Here is a 23793-nt window from a genome sequence, read left to right as displayed (position 1 = left end):
CAGTAGAGAGATTTATGATTTTTATATGTCGTTGACATTTTTGTTGCCCTGTAAAATTTTTCATTAAAACTTGCCTCTATAAACTTCTGTTTATGCAAAGGCCTTTTAGAGCATCTTTGTTTATAACTCCGATAAGACATTCTTACTTGTTATTATGTCAGTGGTGGTTTTGCTGATGCAAACAGACCTGATTTATTGGTGTTCAAACCTCATTTTTAAGATCACAGGTGATAAATATTTGTTTTCTCTCACGTCCCTAAATACCATACCGGTACATATTTTGATGTTGCTAGGAGACAGCGGGTAGCAATATCAAAATAAATGGCCTTGCTTGGAAAGACAAATGCTGGCTGATTTTTCAAAGCTGTGCATTGAACTTTATTTTAGTGCTTTAAAATGACAAAAAAAAATGTTATCTACATAAGTAGAAACACAAGTAAAATAGTCAGAGTAAAGTCTTGAATTGACTTACATTTTAAAGCCATTAGCTATTATATTTTATGGAACAGTAAAGATTTATTCCTTGCTGAAAACAGAAGTAAGGAAACACAACGTTTTGGCTGTGGAGTGTGACAACCCCCCGAAGAAGGCTCCACAGCCGAAATGTGTTTCTTTTCTTCTCTTTTCAGCATGGAATAAACCTTTACTTCTTCCTTTGCAGCCTACGCATGCTGACGCAGCTACAGTACCTACTTGATTATATTTGATCATCTGTGACCAATTTTGCAACTATAGGAATAAGATCTTGAGAGTTATGTATTTTAATAATTCGTTTTATGTTTGATTTTTATATATGGTACTTAAACATTAAACAATTTTAACATTACTGCCTTATGCTATTATATTTACTTCTTATACAAACAGATGTCTAGTGCACTTTGCTTGAGATAATACTGACAAATAGGGGGTTATGGAAATGGTAAAAATCAGGAAGTGACTGAGCGGTTAAGTCAATAAGTAAAATAAATATTCAAAACCCCTAGCTTGTAAGTGATTTCTCCTGAACATACCTTAGAGGTTGGTATAATTAGAGGCATGTGAATTCTTTGTTCTCTAGCACATGTTAAACAAATGTTTATGACAAGACAAACACTATGCTACAGACAAAAATAAGTTATTCTATTTATACAGTATTTACAGACAAGACATTTTAGATGCCTAACATCTTTTGTTTTAACACTATACTGTAAAAAAAAAGACACAATCCTTCGGATGAGACATAAAACTTAGGTCCTGACTCTCTGTGGTCATTAAAAATTCCAGGGTGTTTCTCGAAAAGAGTAGGAGTGTAAATTTCCCATTGGCCTATACCAATCATGACCACCTAATAATCCCCATCTATGAATTGGCTTTATCACTCTGTTCTCCTCCCCACTGATAGCTGGTGTATGGTCAGCAAACTGTGGACTATGGTCGCCGTCAATCATCCAGGTGGGGCTGCACACTGGTGGTGGTGGAGGGGGGGTCCTCAATACCTGTAAAGCACTTTGAGTGGAGTGTCCAGAAAAGCTCTATATAAGTAAAAGGAACTATTATTATTAATTATTAACATCCTAATCACCCAGAAACCCTCAGACTGCTACTAAGTATTGAACTCTTAAATAATGCCCACAGAAGCCACAATACAAGATCAGCTGCCTCCTTAATAAATGCAATACAGCCTGCAGTTAAATCTCTCTCTTTGCAATCCTCTCCCAGGATGCAAGTCCTCCTAGGAAAAACTAAGAAAAACTTAGAGGGGCCAGCAGGGGGCGCTCACCCTGCAGCCTGTGAGGGGCCTAATGCTCCAGTATAGTGACTGGGATACTATACTGTAAAAGGAGCTATCCTTCAGATGAGACGTAAAACCGAGGTCCTGACGCTCTGTGGTCATTAAAAATCCCAAAGTGTTTCTCGAAAAGAGTAGGGGTGTCACCTCGGTGTCCTGGCCAAATTTCCCATTGGCCTTTAACCGTCACGGCTTCCTAATAATCCTGATCTATGAATTTCCTTCATCAGTATGTTCCCCTCCCCACCGATAGCCGGTGAGTGTACATGCGCACTATGGCTGCCGTCACATCATCCAGGTGGATGCTGCACATTGGTGGTGGTGGAGAGTCCGCATTACCTGTAAGGTGCTTTGAGTGGAGTGTCCAGAAAAGTGCTTTATAAATGTAAGCAATTAATTAAGTAATGTGACAGCCAAACAGAACAAATGTATCATTATCCCTCCTTATGTTTTTTGTGAATCAGGGTTTGAATTTCTGATGATATGCGAGTTTTGGGTCATTTTTAATACCTTGGAAAGTGAAAAAATTGTTTGATAAAAAGAATCATGTATTGGCCACAACAGAAGTTACACCTCTCCATTTGATAATAGAAATAAGGAAGCAAATAAGTCTTAAATATATATTTTTTAATGCAAGCTATTATGAAATGAAATCATGAAGACAGCCAGAAACATTGATTTTTATATATATATATTTTTAGTTTTCTTAAAATAACAGGGATTATGAAACTAATTTGTAAGTGTGAGCAAATGAAAAATAAAATTAATCAATTGTGCATTTTATAGGTGATGGCTTCACCCCAGGGGTGCAACATTATGCTGGAGATTGAGAGAACAAGAGAAAAATGTATCACTACAATGGAAACTGAAACCATCATTCAAGGTAAGGTCATACATAATGCATTTGAACAAATAGAGGTTAGTTCCTTGAAGGAAAGAGTATAATGCACAACATTTCAGCTGTGCAGCCTTCTTCAGTTATGGATCCATGTACTGTTTTTCTAGTTCACAGGATGAAAGAGCTCCTCATTTGTACCTCATACTGTATATACTGTATATCATTTCAAATTTCAAATATCTGTACAATGGAGAGAGATAGTAGTTGGAGGGTGCAAACTGAAGTGTATAAATTTGGGCTTTTACAAAATAGTTGACTTTTTCATAAGAAACCTGTTAACTTATATCCTGCATTTAACCTTTATACTGTGTGTATGTCACTAATATTGTTTTGGAAAATTGTTGTAGCTTATAAAATACACACTGAGTTTTTATTCACTTGTATAATGGGGAAATGATCCAGGCAGTACTTGGCCAATGGTCAATTTATTTTTTAGCATTCATTTGCACATTTGCACTAATTTTAATGTACTGTAACTGCTACCTCTACGACATGTTGCAGGAGAATTTTTAGTTGTGTTTTTTTTAACTTTACTGGAAGGTGAATATCATTGATCAATTTGTTTTATCAACAGAGAAGTATTTTTTTGTTTGTATGCCAGATTTTGATAGAACATAACTGTTTATTGTTTTAAAATATTTATGGATCTCAGTACTATAAATATTGTATAGACAATCCAGTAGATGTATTTAAAAAATCAATGTTTAAACTTAATGTTTTATATTTTAAGTATCTGAACAGTTACATTTTGCCAAAATTAACAAATGTATTTTCTATTTTTGTTTAAGACTTTCATCACTGACCACTATTCAGTGGTATATTCTTAGCATATGCATTAGTTTTTGCTTACAACTTGCAGGTAAATGCAGCAAGTAAACCAAATACAAAACACAGTTTTGTAGAAATCACAGTGATGATGAGATAGTAACCTTCCTTCCTAAGAAACACTAGCATGGAATCCCATCACAGTAAATAATGGAACACAGGACTAAAATGATACCCAGATGTGGGTGAACACATTTAAAAGTTACATATCATTTACGTAGAACATGAAACACAGGTCAGTTGTAGTTAGTCAGTTGTAATTTTTAGAATGTAATTTTAGTTGTACTGTATATTGCAATAAATTTCCCAGTGGCAAGCATTTAAAATCATTTAATAGAAACTATTATTTCAGTAATAACCTTCTACTGCATATGAAACTTTACCTTACAATCTAATGTTACTTTGTTACCTCTGGTACAGTAATAAATGTCTTAGTCCAGTGATTCTTAACCTGGGGCCATGGTTTTGCACATCATGGTCTTGGGTGGGTCATGTGAATAGTATATTAAAATAAATACAAAGTCATTAAACACTCTAATAGTACAATTAAATTTCTGAAAAGTGCACCAGAAACCTACTACCTAGTGGCTATTTTAGTCACTCCACTGTCACAGTGAATTAGCCATTACTTCGTAAAGAGCTTAAAAATGGAGCAGTTGCTAACTGGAGCGAGTGTACAACTCAAACAGTGAAACAGTGAAAGCACAGAGCTGCAGAGATAAACAAAGAAAAAAATGCAAAATGTAGGAAACTCCAAGTATTTGGAATATGGTTTCTGGTAAAGTATGGCAAAGGAGATGGCCTCAACCCATCAAATATGTTACGACACCTACTGTACAAACCAGGCAAATCTCTGCAAAACAAAGTCACTGGAATATTTTGAGAGTAAACGACAAGGCACTTTGGGCCTTATTCGTTATCTTGAATTGGATTGCCAAAACTGGGAAGGCACACAAAATATGTGAGACTTTTTTACATGTGTTTTTCCAAAAGCATGGTAATTTCTACTGCAGACAGATGGATCAGAAATCCATATTCAGAGACCGTTAATGATTATAACATAATTTGAAGAATTAGTGATTGATCTCACAAGTGACTTGACTCTGAAGCAGATGTTCACAGAGAGCCACTGGCTGACTTTTAAATCTCAGTGTAAGGCGAATACCAGTGACTGAGTAACATGAACATGAAAAAAATTCTCCCATTTGCATCAATTTATCTTTGCGAGTTCAGCTGTTCAACACTTACCTACATGAGGTATGATGATTTGCATCTTTGCCTCAGTCCAGCAAAACCCGAACTAGAAGTCCTCTCTGCCTCAATGCAATTGCAACCTTCTCATTGAGTGAGTAGTTTTTTTTACCATTTTTCTTTGTGGCAATATGTGTTTTTTCATAGGGGTTCATGCGCTTTTTCAGTCGTCCAAAGGAAGTTGCAGTTGCAAAAGAGTTAAGAACTGTTTTCTTAGTTTATAGGATTAGTAAATAAAGTTGCACAAACATATTCCTGGACTTTACTACCCTATAGAAGAGATGTTACTTTGGGTTTGTTACAGTTGAGAACAAGTTTTAGTGCAGAGCAGGGGACTACTTTCACCAGCCAAGTTTTGCATTTGGTATTTACCTAGCATGCTAGCTTAGTAATGAACTGCTAACTAATCATGGGATCATCCTCCATATGCTGTTTTCAGTGCATTGCAGTTGACCTTAATGATTTACCGATAAGTTAATAAGCGTAAACCAGAAATTTCCCTTTTATTCTCTGAATTTACCAGCTTGTAAGTTCAGCTACAACTGGGTAGAGTGGAACTTATTGTTTTAAAACACATCCCCAGCTATAACACTATTCACACCTACAAAATGAGTAAAAAAGGAAATAGTATCTTGAACGCAAGACATAAAGCCCCCAGAAATCTTTTATCAAAGTGGAGATATGCTATGCTCATTATACAGTGTACCAGTTGAATACACATGCAAAGCAAGCTGAGACAAAAAATTATCCTCGAAAGGTACAGCACACACAGTTCTATTCCATATGCACCTCACAGAGAAAGGAAGAACTATTGAACTATTGTATTCCACCCAGTCCAGGAATAACATGGAGGAACAGATGGATCGAAGTAGCCTTGTTTCTCTTGCATCCCACAGAGGACTGTCTTTCATTTTTTCAAAAAGAATGAGTTGGGTCCCACAGTTCATCATAGATATAAGCAATATGTGCCAGTCAACCAGTCAAGAACTGACCAATTTACAATGGTATGTACCCAGTATCATGCATATATTAACAAAATACAAAGAGCCCGTGATTTGTTTATATATTGATACAAACAACATGAGAGAATTTGCAATATGGACAAAAAGATTAGTGTCAGTGAATGCAATCACTCCAAAAGATAGGATACACTTCCATGAAAATACTGGGAAAAATAAAATAGAAAAGAAAAAACTCTTTCAGAACATTCTGTTGTTTGAAGATGACACTGTAGCCGCACACTAATACTGTTTCAATACCAAACGTTTCAGTGCGTCTGACATTATTTTTTTTCTAAAGTTAGGAATTAGCCTTGAAACTATCTGTGATGATGACAAAATATATATGGTCTTGTCTTATGTCATTAATATGTTGAATTGAATGTACAGAATTCTAGGTTTAACAATATTGGGCCACAGGTCATTAGTAGTGAAGTGCAAAAAGTAAATTGAGAGCAATAGTCTCAGTGTATGGTTTTAGAGTATTTGGAGAGTCTAGTTTTTTTTGCGGGGGGCGGGGTTTAAAAGGATGTTGTAAATTCTATGTATTCTATATATTATTTTTTGTTCAATTGATAAACTTTCCCTATATCCCACCTTCTGCTGTCACATTGTTGTCTTGTTGTTGTTTTATTTGTTCCAAATATTTGACTTTATTCTTTTGTTATTTTTTTTCATATTCTGAGTGCTCTAAATAGTTATGAGTGTTTTTTGCCAACATATGTCAGAGTTCAGCCTGTCTATGTAATCACCACCAAACTACCAGAACAGATTCCAGCATATGCTAACATTTTCCAGTTATAAAGGATGAATCATGTGTCTTTTTCTGTAAAACATTATACCACATTGTCCAAATATTGTCCTTCCCTCTCTAGAATTTGAAGACAGCTGCTGAAGAGACACACAGTTTTATTTCCCAGACACGAAACAATTGTGCTACTGTAAAAGGACAATAACAGTGTCAAATAAATATCACAATTATACATAAATACTCACCCATTTCCATTTTTGAAATGAGGGTCAGATTTTCTTTGTTCTTTTAATGACATGCAAAATGTATTTTCGAAGGAAAGAAAATGCCATTCTGTATTAATGGCATTTATGCAACAATATGAACATTTTGTATAGCACATTAAACATTAGCTTTATTTTATTGTTAAAACTAAAACTAACTGCACTAAAATAGCTGAATTATATCCACACGACTCCATAAATATCCACATATTTACTAGGCAAGTTCAGGTTAGTGAAAGAAAAGTCTTTTTTCCCTAGATATTGAAATGAAATTTCAATTTTTAATCATTTTTTAAATGCATCCACTGCCATAGTGGCAGTAAGGACTATAATTGATCAGGATGCTAAAGTTATCCTTCTGGTTCAGTAGGCTGTTTTAAGATTCTGACTTGAAGGGAGAGTCTCCAGGAGGTGAACTATTGTGGCAGCTCAACATAATCAAAACCATTGATTCTACCAAGCCTGCTTAAATTCTTTCTTAAGCAGGACCAGTAGACAGCTGAGATAAAGAGTAAGAAGTTCTCACAGGCTTCATTTCCCAGAAAGGAAAGCTAGAGATTCAGCCAAATGTGCAAGGTGTCAGGTGGTATATTGCAAAAAGTACAGCAGCATTATAGTACCGTGCCTCACAGTTTTTATTTTTTAAATAATCTGATGCAGGACCACTATGTAAAATTGCTAGGTGGTGCAGTGAATCCTTAATGTAGTGCAGCTGTGTATGGTTGTCAGACAAATCATTTTTTCATAAAATTTAAATGCTTGTTAACCCATTAGTGCTTTCCAGTACTAATCATACTGTAAGTTTCACTAACAGAATTTTTTTGTTCACAATCAACACAATTATTAGTAATTGTGTATAAATAGTAATTAGAAAACATAATTTTATTTTAGATTTCAATTTTTAAAAAGTATTATATATAGTGGCTTTAAAAACATATTGTAAAAACACAATTAACAAACAAAACAGTGTTTTTTATTATATAATTGTATTTGGAAACACTTTGGTCTCAGCTGATTACATTTCCTCTGCAAGCAACTATAACATCAGTAATTATAATTATTTGTTTGTATTATATATGTTTGCAGTGTAATGGAAAATGACATGACATTATTTGCTTTTTACTGTATGTAATTAGACACACACTCACAATTTTTATCTTCTTAAAAGTAAAAATAAAAAGAGTACACACAATAGTGAACAACACATGAAGCAAGACGCGGTGAACTGTATCATGTCCTGTCTCTCATGCCACTCTGTAGGCTCTGTGCTAGCTCTCACCCATACTATTTATTGGAATGAAATGAAACGAGTTATATGACACTTTCCTCTTCACTCTCTACATTCGGCACAGGTTTTGAAATTTTTCTTTGTATTGCTTCTTCGTAGTTTCAAAGTTGGCTTTCTTTATTCAAACTGTGATTAACAATTCAATTGCTTTGTAGTATTACATTTTCATAAAAAGAACATTCATAAAAAGATGTAAGAGTGTACTGTTGTGTACCTCATTTTTTTATTTTCAGCTACTACATCTAACTATATAAATATATTATATTAAATTGATATCATTGGTGATATTCAGAGACATTATTACACTTTGTTTATTTTTATTTTCAGCTACCAAATTTCCCTTTAGTTACTGTACATGATTCCATATTAACATTCAATATTAAGTGGATTTAAAGGAGTACAACAGATAAACTTAAACTATCATTTCAGTAACATCTAACGCACCGCAATTGCCACCTATCAATCTTCTTTGGGCCTTGAAGCACTAAATTTGGTATGCCGAATGGTACATGGTACGTCATGTTACAGAACCCTCTAGCTTACCACGGACACGAGATTTGACACACATTTTGAATGGCTGGATCTGTATAAAAGACAGCTAATAAACTGGTATGAGGCACTGTACCAAACAATGTTCATATCAATTATATGACTGCTGGGTAAATTAGTGTCTGGCTTTCCTTCAATAGCAGGCCTACTGCCTAGAAGGTGCATCCACCTTGGGGCGCACATGGAGTGCACTCCGAAGATACAGAATGGAATCAGTGCAATGAAGTAGATGCATTGGACTGAGATTGAGAACATCCTGGTGATTGATGAATGTCACAATTGTCACGCTCATGAAGATGTATTATCACTTGTATAATTGGGAAGACATTTTCCAGCTAAAGCCATTTTTCTGACCTCCAACAGATTGATGGGTGCTGAAGACTGATCAGACTCTCTTGGAATTGGTGACATCATAAATTTTCTATGTAACTTAATGCAGAATCATAGCCTGAAACAGAGGTCAAAGACTTATGGGGAGCAAGCCATGGCTCAGTGGATCCTGGAAAGGAATGAAAGTTTGATCTCTTGTAGAATCCTATATTGGATTTGCCACTGAGACCTGTAAAATGAAATAATTATACATCACTATTAAACCAAGAAGAACTCGCTTTGAGACAAAAATGGATATGTAAGGCTATGCATGTTAGGCACAAGATAAGGTACAAAAATGTTGATGAGCCTTGAAAAAGATTGTCAGTGGACTGATGTGCTAACAGCTAAGGGGAAATCCACACGGAGAATAGCAGAGAGAACAGAATTAATTGAAGTTAAGAACTCAGGTCACTGTGTTAATCTGTTGAGTCATGCATTCCAGTACTATACAGTGTAATAATCAATCCCTGAGGTTGAGTGATTGATACAGCTGTCAATAATAATCAAGTAAAATATTTCAATAACACTTTCAACAATCCTACAATAATATACAGTATTAATGGTATTAAAAGACTTTCAAACATATAATAAACACATGTATGTCATTAATTAGTCATTATTTAAAAACACATGAAGGAATCATTATTCACAAATCCCATAGATTTCAAGGGAAAATTTTAGAAGCATATTAGTATTTTAAGCGTAACGAACAGTTCTTTCTGGACCCTATGCGGACGACACAATCCAGAATTGTGAGGAAACACTGGGAAAAAAGTCATGCAGGAATATGGGGATGAAAACAGGGGGGCGTGTCCATGCTGTGCTGGTGATCCGGGGAGGTGTGGCCGAGGCAAACAATCCAAAGAATAAGTCCAAGGGAGAATCCAAAAAACAAGCAAAAGTCCATGGCCAGGTAATCCATCCAAAACTAGGGATTAAAAACAGGTGCCGGGTCGGGACAGGTGAGGGGAACAGGAACAGGAAACTAAAAACATAACGGAGCCAGGAGCAACCAGGTCCCAGGCTCGCACAATGTGAAAATCAGATGCAGAGCCACGATTGGCGACTGCGTCTGGCTTTTAAAGGGAAACAGGAAGGAGACTGGAACAAGGGGCAGGTGCAGGGAATAGTGCGAACAAGGAAGCACCCTTAAGGAGGAGGGACTACAATCGTGACATTAAGTGTCGTGACATAAATTGTCTTTTGCAACTTTACTGGTCTTTTGTTTTTTGTGATTTTCAATTTTGAAATTTTCGAAAATGGAAAAAATCAGGAATTGACCGGCCGGTTTAGTCAATGTGTAAAATAAATATTCATGCTTGTATCCAATTTGTAAGTGATTTCTGTCAGAATATCCCTGAGAGGTTGGTATAGTTAGAGGAACAGGAATTCCAAAATAAGAGATAAGTTGCCTTCTAAACTAAATACAATACGACCTGTAGTTATCTCTCTCTGTGCAAACCCAGATGCCACAAAATAAATGAGAGCATACTGTATCTCCCTATTCTAAAAATCCCTGATCTGATTTTATATCCTGTGTTTCTGGACTGTTGGTTGACACTTAATCATATAGCCACAACTAAATTAACTAAAGTAAACCAATTTTGAATGTTTTGATCACGGTATCCGGACCCTGTAAATCTCACCAAACCCGCCCTTGGCTTTGAAGCTCTAGCAAGTGGAAATATTGACACTAGTTAGGTATTACCCATTGTGTCTAAATTCTTAGAGACCTCCATTGTCATCTGTCTCAGCCTGGAACAATAAAATTAGTTGTCCACTCTATTAAGGTATAACTTTAATTGAGCATCTAAACTCTGCAAGGTTTTTATTTCTACATAATATATGTCTGAGCATAGTACTGTAGATCCATGCAGAGATACCTCTTAAAAGTTGTAAAATCTAAAAGTTAAAAAACAAGAAAACAATCTCTTGGTGTCAGACTTTTGATAGCTGGTATCTGTTTTGTTTGTTATTTGGTAATTGTCATGTAATAGAAATGGTGAATTACAAGAATATTTCTAATATTTTAAACCAATTAGGATTTGGTCTCAACAAAGAGAAAAAAGTAACATGTGGAAAACTGCATTATGTCTTAAACATAACTTTCTTAATGCCTGTCAAAAAAGTGTTTTAAATGCATATAACATATCATGCAAGCTCCACAGGAATTGTACTCGTGCTGTGATTTTATTGAATTTGTGCTTTACTTTATGTATCATTTTTTGAGCTGCAGGGCTTTCTGGAATATTTTAATACTAAAGTGTATTTTCCCATCCTTACTAAGGCAGTTAAAAATTATTGCAATTTTATGTGAAATGTACTACACCACCCTCTGGGATTTACTTTATGTTTAAAACATTAAAGGGCAGTTGTAGAAAACTTAACTTAATTGAATCTGGCAACAGTGGTATCCTAAGATTACATTATCCCATTCTTATATAGACGCTATCCCAGGTGTAAGGCTATAAAAAAATTAAAAAAGGAACAGGAATAACTTTACTGCTAAATTACCTAAAACAAAAGTAGAATGTACATATATTATGTAATATTAACAAACAAAAACAGAATTGTCTGCCATAGTCTATTTATTTTAAAAATGATGTAAAAAGCATAGTGAAAGTTTCTGGTTCCAGAATTATATTATCCTATTTTGATTTGCAAACTCTATCAAAAGAAAAAGATAATGAAAATCTGAAACATGATGACACTGTGCCCTTTTAGCACCCATTTTAAGAATAAAGAATATTGATGTTAATTTTTGTTTTACCAAGTTTTGAAATTATCACTCGCATTATAACATTTTTATTCAGGGTATGAGAATCCAGTTTTAGGACAAAACAAATATAATTCCCTGGTTACATGATTTACATTATTTATTTCAACCACATGTCCTATGGACTTGATATTGTGTTAAAACATTTATAGTAAAAAATATTAGTTAATAAGATATCAATCATGACTTTAACTATACTGCTACAGTATACAAATTCCATTGTTTTACATATTGTAATTTTGTTGTTTACAAAGCCTGCAGTTATTCTACATGACATGAAATTCACAATGATAATAACATTTAGCAGTTAATACAATTAGTAAAATAACTGTACATAGAACTTTATTGTGAACATTCTGAATTAAATCTTAAAAATTGAAATCTCATAACTACTAGTCAGATTTGAAAACAAGAAAATATACATACTGTATAAATACTACAAATGTTGCTGTTTTAATATGAAAATATTCAATCTTGTTCTCTCCAGAGGTTCATCAACAAATACTGGTACCAGACCTCCCAGTAAAACCAGAATATCCCAATTTTGTCTTAATCTTTTGTCCCCATCACAAACACTAAAATAGTTCAATTGTATCCTTAGCTGTAGAACTGGAAATTAACTGCTTACAATGCAGTTGTTATCTTTCTTTACTCTGCACTAAAACTGAAACAATTGCATGTACTGTGAAAGCTTCTTATGCCATCACATGCTTCAGACAATGCTTAAATTATTGACTCTAATAACTAAAGTAATAAATACAGCAGATAACGTAAAAAGTAATATTAAAGAAAACATTTTGGAAAACAAACTCTTTGGAGGTACTGTAATAATACAGACTTGGGAGTTTGAAATATACATAATTAATAATATATGTCAATTTGTGTTGTTTTAAATATGCTGTCATATTTGTAATATTTAAAGTAAGCAATATAGCTTTTGTTATACGATAAAACAAACTGATATATTACATCTTGAATTAAAGGAATTAAAAACTGATTTTTAATTTGAATCCTCTTCACAAAGCTGATTGTCACATGAATTATTTTACATTTTTTTAGAAGAGCTAGAATGGGGTCACATGTGCTAATTTCATTATTATTCAATCTACATCAGTGTAAAATATGCACACAGTAGGGCTTTTGTGAAATCTTTTGGTCTTTTAAAATCAATGCAGTAGTACAACTCTTCAAAACCATAATGATTAGAGGTTTTTTCCTTATTGAAAATAAAATGTATGAAAATATATAAAAAAACATTTAGAAAGGAATAAAATATATGATGAATGTTAAAATGTTTATCTTCTGGTAAGTAACTTGGATCCAACTCACAGTACTACTGGCAAATGGATGACATAGTTAATAGGAAACTGAAGTCGTTTACTGGAAATGCAGTGACTGTGAATCATGTTTTTAGTGCATTAAGAATTTATTTTCCATGTCATAAGAAGTTAAATGTTGAAGGTGTTTTTTGTGTCTCACTAAATTTATTTAACTGTGTGTCATTATGCCAGTATGACTTCCTGCCTCCATTTTAAGAATTACCTAGGCTTCAGCTGAGATGTCTCTCATATTTTGCTTGTTTTTTTTTAGGCTGCCGAACATTGTGGGATAACATTACCTGCTGGCCCTCAGCAAGCATTGGAGAAGTGGTCACAGTGCAGTGCCCCACATACTTCAGTTTTTTCTCTAATGTAACAGGTAATTAAGCTGTTACTTATTTTTATAATTGCTTAAAAACTTGTAAACCTTTAAATATACTAAGGCTGTCAGCAAATATTTTGTGGAGAACTAAAAATAAATAATACAGAGACAGGACAGGGTGCAGTGATGCCAGGAAAGGGAATGCAGGGGATATCAATGCTGCACCAATGCTTATCTTAGCATTTTGCAGACAAGGATCTTTTTCTGAATAAAATTCTGACATCTATATTTAAATCATGGTTGCTACTGTATCTAGTTTAGACTTGACATCAGAAGCTGTCCAATAAGATGTGTTTATCATCAGCATTTTTCTGTCGGTCCTTTTTATTAATAGTAGTTTGACGCCCAGGACTCTGCTGTAAACATTATGTTAAAAAAGTGATTGTTTCCTGTTAGATTAATGTTCTTGGAGCCTAATAACACATTTCAGTATTTGTAAATTGCAGCTGGATTTAAACGTTCAACATGCCATACACATGTGAAGAGTGTAGCATGAGTATAACACTGGTAAGGTATTTAAGATCAATGAGAAATCTTTCATTTCTAAATTTCCTAAATTGGTAATACAAATATTTTCTTGCAAGAAAATCCCACTTCCTACTCTTAATTGCCACTATGTGTGACTAATATAAATAACTTCCCTGAACTTTATTCATAGTATGACCTGAGGAAAGGGGTTTGTCCCAGCATTTCCATGGATATCATGCAAATATTTATCTGGCCTCACCCAAAAGTCTTAAGAGAAATTTAAACATACCAAAAACTAAGCATTAATGTATTTTAACTTCCTTGATGCACTAAGTGTAGAGTTTTCCTATTACTAGATAAAAGTATAGTGTATGGTGTAATCACTGTAATCAGTGTATGCAGCAAATAACAGTTAATGTAAGATCTGTGACATTAAATAACTGACAAATACCAAGGTAAAAAATAATTCAGAGCCTTCTGATTTTAACTTTTACAATTCAGAGAGTGGTTCTCTCAAAGCTTGCATTGAGAAAGTCCTTTTCTGTGGGTTGTAAATAGTTACATTGTTTTGTATGAAGATGTATTTCTGCATCATTAAGAACTGAATGAAATGATGAGATGCCACTTTCCACAAAAAAAATCTGTGATACAAATAGAAAATTAGTGTAAATAAATTAATTAAAGGGTTTGAAGAGAAGTATAAGTATTGCCTATTTGGTGTCAGTAGACCATAAATAGAACTTTTAGTAGTATCAAGCTAGCTTGAACAAGTTCTAAATAACTGCAGTGTCTGATATTTTCCTGTTCAATTTTCTATGGTTTTGATCCTTGTTGTGTAATATCGCTCCACTGTAAAAATATGAAGAAATATTCTTTATATTTTTGTGTTATTACAGTACATTTCAGTCCTGTATGCCTTAGTTTGTAAAGAATCTACTGACACCGTTTCATCATACACACATATATATTTGCATTGGGTTCTAAAGTCCAGTAGAAAGGTTTATATAAAGTACTAGGATGTCATGTAATTTCTTAGTACTTGAAGTGATCTGCAGCACCTACTGTACGGTATGTTGTTTATGCAATAACAGATAAATTAAGTACTGTTGTAACAGAAAGAATAAGGTTCTGGGTTCCGAGATGACTTTAAACAGATGAGTTTATTGCATGCAAGGAACAATAAAGCTGAAGTCTTGTTTCCCGCAAGAAACAACAAAACCGAAATATTGTTCAAAGTACTGGTACAAACTTTAGGTTTATATATCCTTTCCTTTCCTCTTCTGACGTCACTCGTTATTATGGTAAAGGGGGGAGGTTACGTGTTTCGCCAGTTTACAGCCTTTTGGCCAAATGGTCAGGGATTAAGTCCCCAGGGGTTTTCCTAGCTGGCATCTGGAATCCTTATCAGTTAACCCCCTTTCCTGCCATAAACTCCTGTTGCTTAGAAGTCTAATCTTCATGCAGAAAGGACTTAAAGTTAACATCTTGTATCTTTCTTTAGTACTTATTACAAATGGGTACTAAAGTTGACGACATCAAATGGACATGTCCACATGGGAGATCTCTCAGACAACAAGATAAATACTTATGCCATGTTTCAGGTGATATGTCTCCTAAAATTCCCTTGTGGTTTTGAGTGTGTAGATACAAGACAACTGAAAATGAGGACAGGTGAGTCATTTGTATAGAAGACCCTTAATCACCTGTAGGAAGACATTTTAATGAGTGCTAACAGTCTGTTTCCATGCTAAAAAGTATTGGTATTAAACTTCCCATAGATGTGATGACATTGATCTTTTACCTCTAAAAAGTGAGGCTTATTAGATTTATCACTTTGGAACAGTATATCCAGGTGGGTTGAATGACAAATTAGAGCTTTGTCATTCTCTGTAATTAAGGTAATATTGATAGAGGATTAAGTGAAGATTAATTTTACTCTGAAAAGTAAAAAGAAAGATGGAAATGTGCTCCTTTGTTGATACGCTGCTTTTTTCTTCTTTCTTTTTATTGCTGAGCATGGAATTAACCTTTGCTCACTGCTTTGCAGCTTGCACGCTAACACAGCTCCTTAGTCGAACCTCTAGATAGGATTCTTTTTCTTTTTGGCTCTGGTGTTTGGTCTGACTGATATATGTAAATCATACAAATGTTTTTTTTTTTAAATAATAAGTAACACTTTGATTGATCTCTATACTGTAACTCTATATTAGATCTCTAATTTGGAGCTCTAATTGTTTGTTTGTTTTTTTGCAGTTTGACTAACCCAGCTCTAAGAGTTAAACGTAAATGGAAAAAATCCTTCTATTTTCAACCCAACATCTAGCAAAATATTATAATTTGGGTAGAACCACAGTATAGCATAATAAAAGCAGCCAGAATGCCTGTTTTTTCAGAATTGATTTGCCTATTTGTGTGGCAGAGAAGTTTGACAATAAACACTTGGAGTTTGATCCAGCCTCTGGAAGTGCAGTTGACAAATTATGTTAGCTCTTTTCACCTTCTAGTCCGGTTTTAACAAATCTGGGAGCCTTGCAGAGATTATTTTCTTTAAGTGTCTGACTGAATAGTCTTGCTTAGCACTTGTAGAAGACCCACTATGTGAATGTTATATGGAAGTAGTCTTCCTGAATGACCAGTTTTCCTGTGGTTCATTGACATTCTTTTCCTTTTTTCACCCAAAAAATCCAATTATGAGGTCAATTGTTGAGAGCTGACATCCCCTTTTTGTAAGATTAGTGAGATTACAACTGTAATCTTAGTTTTAAAAATCACCACCTGGTTCAATTGACTGTGTGAGTAGAGTACCATGTTTGCTAGTTTGGGACAGTCATTTTTAAACTGCTTTTTAAGTAAGAAAATGGTGATTTTTCATTACTTTGTGATGGTAAACAAAAAAACAGGAAGAATACAAACAATGAGTGTGTTGATGGGTGACCTGGAGCTTTTATCTTGAGTTACCTTCTCCATATACCAGTTATGTGATTTTACCAGCAATAGTTTTGATAAATGCTAAATTGCATTAATTTTTCCTGTGAAAATTGTTCAGATCATATACAGTAGGAAGAAAGAGACATCCTAACTATCAGTTTGAAAAAAACGATAAACAGAATAACCAACTTGCAAATGGAAACAACTAACTCGGAATATGAAATTCTACGAATCAAAGTTATAATTTAAGTGTAGACTTGAAAATTAAGCTCCTGGAAGTTAAGTGTAAGATTACATGGAAGATAAGGAATAATTCTGATTTAGTGTGACAAATTTCACAAACAATGTAACACAGTAATAAATTTGTAGTAGCTGTTATTAAAAAGGTGTAAAGGTCATTTCCTTATTTGCGGCAGCTTAAATTTGTAACCTTGTTATCTTTTATTATTTGAAGTAACTATTATGACTGCAAAGTCAAACTCACCTACAATTCCACAATTCTACAAACAACATGCCCTTAGTGGTCTATATTTAAAAGGTAGTACAGTATATTCAAGAAATAGCACATACAGTAAGTAAAGTAAGTACAGTAGAACTTATTTTAATACAGAATCAGGACTGCATTAATAATTCATCTCATTGTACCTTTTCTTTCAAATTCAATGTTGAATAAAACATAATGGTTTTGTATTTTTAGATAAAACTGTTAAACTTAAAAAAGAGAAGTGTTAGGGTAGGATGAATGACTATATTTGGTTACTTTTATTTGTAAATATAAGTAGGAGGTTTTTGTATTTACTTGTTGTCTGATACAGAACCAGAGCCAGGAAAGGACTTTTAGTTCTACAACTCTAAAATAAATGCTGATCAAACAAACATGTTTTTGTTGACAAAACTTGAATGCCATGAATATTTGCACACTATTCCGTATTATAAATAGCATTAATCTATTTGCAAAGATATGTATTAAATAACTATTAAAGATTAAAATAATAAAATTAAGATACTGCAAAAAGGGAAGAGCTCTTTTCAGTGTTGTTATTATTTGTAACTTACATTGTTTTGTTGTGTAATATTCCAGTCTTACAGAACAACTTTTGTTATGTAAATTCTGTCTGCTGAGGCTTAGTTGTAAAGGATCAATCATACTTTATTGTTTATTCACTGAATGTTTTGCTGGCTGAGTTACTTCTGTAATATTTACATTCAGACTGTGTCAAATTCTATTTCGTCAAGACTGTAACTATCAGCAATCTGCAGTGCAGAAATGACTATTGTTTGCTTTCAGCCTTTCAGTGGTTGACACCACACGCATTTTTAATATAATAATCAAAATGAAAAAAACCTTTATTTAGAAAATTGAAACCTTTAAAATGAAATAAACTTTAAATAAATGAAATTTCTGTTTTCTAAAATGTTTAGATGTAAGCACACATCATTTTAAATTATTTTACTATTTACAGTAAGTGTTTAGATTATGATTACTATATTATTGCCACTTTAATGAACATAGCTAAAATCATTAAAATAATATATGAACAAGGCAATGTTGAAGCGATCTTATCTGCATTCTAATACACTTGACTCTTTTAGTAGTAGTGTGGGACTTTAAAATTGATTTTTATATACAATCGTAAAAGATTTATGTCCCTCCACACCCAGTAAAACAGTAACTCATTTTAAATTAGATTTCTTCTGAAATAATAAGGAATATTGATTTTTGGAAGCTCTTAAGAAGCTAACCAGCATTATTTAATTCAATGTTAAATACACTACAACAGTGAAAATGGTAAAAGCTGAAGATGGAGTAACAAAAGGAATCTGGCACAAAAGCAGAAATGCATGGAAATGCAATTTGCTTCAGCTGAGTCAATCTTCATTTTCTTTAAGTTGGGTTACCTACATGTACTTTGGATACCCAAAACCTATACAGAGTCTCTGAACTTCATGTGGAGGTCATGAAGTATGAAGTACTTTTGAAGTATGAAAGTATCATGGCTTTCTATTTGTAATTGTGAAATGTATATTACTTATTGCTTTACTTGTTGAACAACAGACTATATATATATACAAATCAAAACAAGAAAATCAAATATTTCTTTACTAATTTAGTTATCTGTTATGACCGTAATTTGTTACTCAGATGTTTATTATTATTCACATTCAGTAATTGCTTTCATTGTCCCCTTCTCTTTGTTTCCTAGCTGTATGACTTCAGGTTTCTACCACATTTTTAGCACATTAATTGATGATAATATTGTATTTATATTGTAAACCGGCCAAAATCTTTATTGAAAAAAGTGTGGATGTCCACTATTCTAATCTAGCAGTTATATATTTTATTTAACTCATACTTTGTTGCAAGTCTTAAATTGCAATTCTCTTCTCAACCAATGTGAAAAAACAATAATCAGCAAGTTTCTTTTCTTAGAATGTGCTTTAAATTTAAAGCATCATGTTTGCATTCATTTTATCTCCAATAAACTAACATAGCTTTCATGAAACAGTACCTTGCTTTGTGCTTCCAGTTCCATATTAATATAATGAATGTAATTTCCGAAAGTCAGACATAATGCAAAAAAACATTTATAGATAACATTACCATAAAAGGAAGTGCAATGTATTATATGAATTTACAACTGTGTGCATATTGTAAATGTTAGATGGTCACCCAAGCTACTTTATCTTTGTTTCACAATTATCAAAATATACTGATTTCATATGTTTACTCAGTCTTGTTTTGAAATTCAATGAAAAACACAATTTGCATTGAACGACCATTAAATAAAGTCTATCTGCACAAAAATGTAACATTCATACCTCCATTCTCACAGTGAACAGCATGTCACCACTTCTTGACCAGTCATAAACATTTGAAAGGGAGATTTTTTTTTCAACTGCAATTTTCAACATTTAATTGTTTTATGTGAACAGAAAGAAAGTATTTTACTCATATGGATGGGTTTTGTGATCAAAATGTAATATTGTAGATTTAATACTGCATTCATATAAATTATGCAAATTATATATATACAGAATCTTACTGTTCTTAGAACAATAGTAATAATAATAACAATTTACAATAAATGGAGAATACATACTCAAAAAAGAATAGTCAAATAATCATATATCATGATGGTAGTAAATTAATCCTATTCATTGTGTTGATAATGAAAAGTGATAAGTGAACTCATTAACAGTAACAAAAAGTGTGGTTGTTTGTTTACCTGAAGTGGATGGAATGTCCGTGGAGCTGAGGGTCAAGTATTGCTGGATAATTATTTAAAGCAATTTAAAGGCTACCCACTAATTTGAAACATGGAAATAATGAGGGGAAATGAATACAATTTTGCTAAATGGTATTCATATGTCTCTACTGCTAAATTCTATTCCACTGAAGTTATAATTGTGTATGTTCATTACTGATAATACAATTAACCCCTTTATCTGTTGGCTTCACTAACCTATTGATACACTTAAATGTACTCTGGGTATACTTACTTTCTAAGGTGAATCATTAAAACCTTATTTTCAGTTATTTTTCTGCTTGTGTCAATTACTGATGTAGATAAATTGCATTTTAGATTCCTACCACTGTGAATTCCAGTTAATTGGAAAATATGTAGTCTTTCAGGCAGTATGGACATCACCTTTTAATATAAAAAATAATGCTTGAGATTTACAATTTATCCAAAACTTTGATTGTTTCCCCATACAGTAGGTATTTGATAAATTCTGCATATAGTTTCATCTATTAGAATATTTTAGTATAGTTATTCCTCCTTTAACTAGTGAAAGGCATCCTTTTTATCTCGGGAAGCTCCACTGAATGAACGTATTGTTGAAACTGGCAGTGTGGCATTTCAGAGGTGTTTTTGTGCGTACTGTATGCTTTTTATAAACTTACCCAATACATCTGGAACCTCAGTTTGTTCTGATTCATATTTGAATGTTGTTTTGCATCACATTTCCCCTTAGCTCACTTTATATACTGTACAATGTCTGTTGTGCCATTTACTGTACAGCACTTATTTTCCATTAGCCTGAGGGTTTAATATACTGTAGCCAACGTCAAAAAGACATTGGAAAGTCTTTATTTTAACCTCAAAGATCAAATTTACTTGACAGAAAAAAATAAAGGATGCCGGGCCTTTGAAGTTAGTCTTTAAAGAAAACAAATTAGAATTGATGACAAATAATGTAACAAACAAACAATCTATCCATCTGTTATAAGAAAGCTGCTAATTTCAGATATGGAGCCTATCATAGTTGCAAGACCTTCTGGAAGGAAGGTAATTCCGTCACGGGGCAAGTAGTGACACACACAGGAACAATTAAAGAGTGATTAATCTAATTAGCATGTCTTTGTGGACAATCAAGCCATTTTAAGAAAGATTACACAGACATGAGAAGAATGTGCAAACACTACACAGGAGACACGATAGTCAAGAATCAAACATAGGTCCCAATTCCACCTTCCACACAAATTATAGTGTTAAGAGAACACTGATGTGTAGGTGATAAAAAAAATAAAAGTATTGAAAATAAACCATTCCCAAGGACAAGCAGTTAATCACCCAACCTTAGGCAAACACTTTCTAACATCCAATCTATCAAGGGGTTTACAAAGGGAAAATAAAAGATGACATGGAATTTCTGGTAAAGGTATTTTGTGAAAATAATGTTTAAATAAACCTTTAGCTAAACCTGCTAATATATGCAATATAGAACAGAGGTAGCCAAAATCTCTGAAAAAAAGTTGTAGAAAGGAACAGATTTTCACTCGTCCTAAAGTTTCCTTGGGGCCCAAAATCCAGCACCGATCTTAAAATCTAAGTAGTGTGTGAATTCTAACCCTAACACTAGCTGGGGTTCAGTAGAGCAATCCTGAAATATTTTTCTGAAGCCCTCCAGTCATCATATTTGAAAATGTTCCTCAAATAAAAAAAAAATACTCTAAAGCAGTGGTTCTCAAACTTTTTGGACCAAGTACCACCCCTAATCCAACCAAAGCATCCAAGTACCACCTACAAGTCATCATCTCATAGGAACCCCAGAAATTCTCAATGACCAACATGAGCACGCGTGCACACACACTCACACATACATATAATAAATATTATAATAATAAACTTTATTTGATATAGCGCCTTTAAAGGTGGCTTCTCAAAGTGTTTTACAGAAAAAAAACATTAACAACAACTAATAAAAAAGCACCATTTCAGAGAGAGAGGTGAGCCTGTTTAGTTGAGCAAAGCAGATCTGAATTAATTTTTCGAGCCTTGATACAATTCACAACAGAGTCTAACAGATTTTAAATCGTCAGGCATTTTCTTGACGGCAAAGGTCTCGCAGTGGATGTTGTAATGCGTCCATTAATTTCTGGAGCAACCTCTCTAATTCGTGCAACTACACCGTTATGTCGGCTTGTCATTGCTCTAGCACCGTCTGTACAAACTCAGACGCATTTTATCCAGTCGAGGCCATTCTCTTCGATAAATTCATTCAGAAGCTGAAATATGTGCTCTCCTGTAGTTCCTGTTGGTAGCGGTTTACAGAACAGAAAGTCTTCATGGGACATGCCCTCAAACTCGTATCTAACGTTAATGAGCAAATTGGCCAAATCGACTACAGACTCATCTAATTGCAGTGAAAAACATCTGCTTATCTTAACGCGCTCTATCAGTGTACTTTTGATATAATCCTTCATTTCAATAATTCTATGAATGACTGTGTCTTTCAGGGGGAGGGGGGCAGCAGGTCGAGCTGTTTAGCAGCTTTTTCTCTACACATAATACGTGTCAGCTCTTTTGCCAACGGTAAATAAGGTTCTTCAAAAATAGTGTAGCTTACCTGCTTTAGCAATACGCAAGCTTGCATTTTTCCGCGTTTCCGTTTTTATTTCCGTATTTATTTAAAGTTTTTATTTCATGCGCATGGGAGCGAAACACAGAGACGCTCTGTGTATTTTTCTCAAATTAAAACAGTTCTTAAATATTTTTCTGTTATCACGCTTTCCTGTGCTCACAATATTACCAGCGTTCGTAGCACGTATTTCTATGCATTCCTGTGTTTAGAACGTTGGCATAGTTCCAAAATCACGCACATTCTCCTTTCTCCCTATTTGCTGGAGATACAGTAGCTTTTTTTAAATACAATTGGTCACTTGCGTCCGTAGCACGCATTCCTATAGAGTGGTATAGAATTACAGAGTATCTCTTGTGTCCACTGAAGTATTAGCGCACACTGTATCGTAGTACGTAGGCTGCGTATTCGACACGTATTAAAAAACAAAATATGAAAACCCGTCCCGATTTTTCAGCGCACACGACACAGTTCCAGGGTCATTTGGCGTACCACTTGGCGGCACTCCACGTACCACTGCCGGTACGCGTACCACAGTTTGAGAACCACTGCTCTAAAGCAATCAAAACCATTGGAAAAGGTTCTTAGAAAGTGATTGTCTCCAATAATGTGTCCTATTTCAGCAATTTTCCAATCAGCTGAGAATGCTATACAAATGGTATTGAAATGAGCATGCATTTCAGGCCAGTGTTGGGTATGGGTTACAAGAACCATTAAATGTTCACTCCGGATATACATCTAGTTGCACATTAAATGAAAAAATAAGGAGATTTTACCAATTAGAACAGGATTTCTTACAACTTTTTATCTGAGTCAGTTTTGGAACACAATTATTGAATGCTGCAATGTACAATATCGGGAGCCACAAGTCTCAGAAAAAAAGTTGCAGATAGGACCAAATTATCTCTCATCTTAAAGTTCCCTTGGGACCCAAACTCCACTGTTGAGCGTAAAAAATGTCTGAGTAGTATGGGAATGCTAACCCTAACCCTAGCTGGGGTTTCAACAGAGCAATCCTCCAATATGTCTCTGAAGTCCTCCAGTCATCATATTTGAAAATGTTCCTCAAACCAAGAAATATTACTCTAAAAC

At 34.0% G+C, this 23793-nt stretch overlaps 1 protein-coding gene across 1 annotated transcript in view; it reads left to right on the top strand.

Annotated features, from left to right (window-relative positions):
* LOC148832729 (vasoactive intestinal polypeptide receptor-like) overlaps positions 1 to 23793 on the top strand; it is a 108063-nt gene that overhangs the window by 8719 nt on the left and 75551 nt on the right. The window contains exons 2-3 of the mRNA XM_088919180.1: positions 2555 to 2651; positions 13330 to 13437. Of these exons, the coding sequence (XP_088775306.1) occupies positions 2555 to 2651; positions 13330 to 13437 (205 nt within the window). The remainder of the gene's footprint in view (positions 1 to 2554; positions 2652 to 13329; positions 13438 to 23793) is intronic.

This window comes from Atractosteus spatula, chromosome 6 (genome assembly GCF_055471065.1).
Source record: "Atractosteus spatula isolate fAtrSpa1 chromosome 6, fAtrSpa1.hap1, whole genome shotgun sequence".
Lineage (NCBI taxonomy): Eukaryota > Metazoa > Chordata > Actinopteri > Semionotiformes > Lepisosteidae > Atractosteus > Atractosteus spatula.
This window is presented reverse-complemented; position numbering and strand designations above follow the sequence as displayed.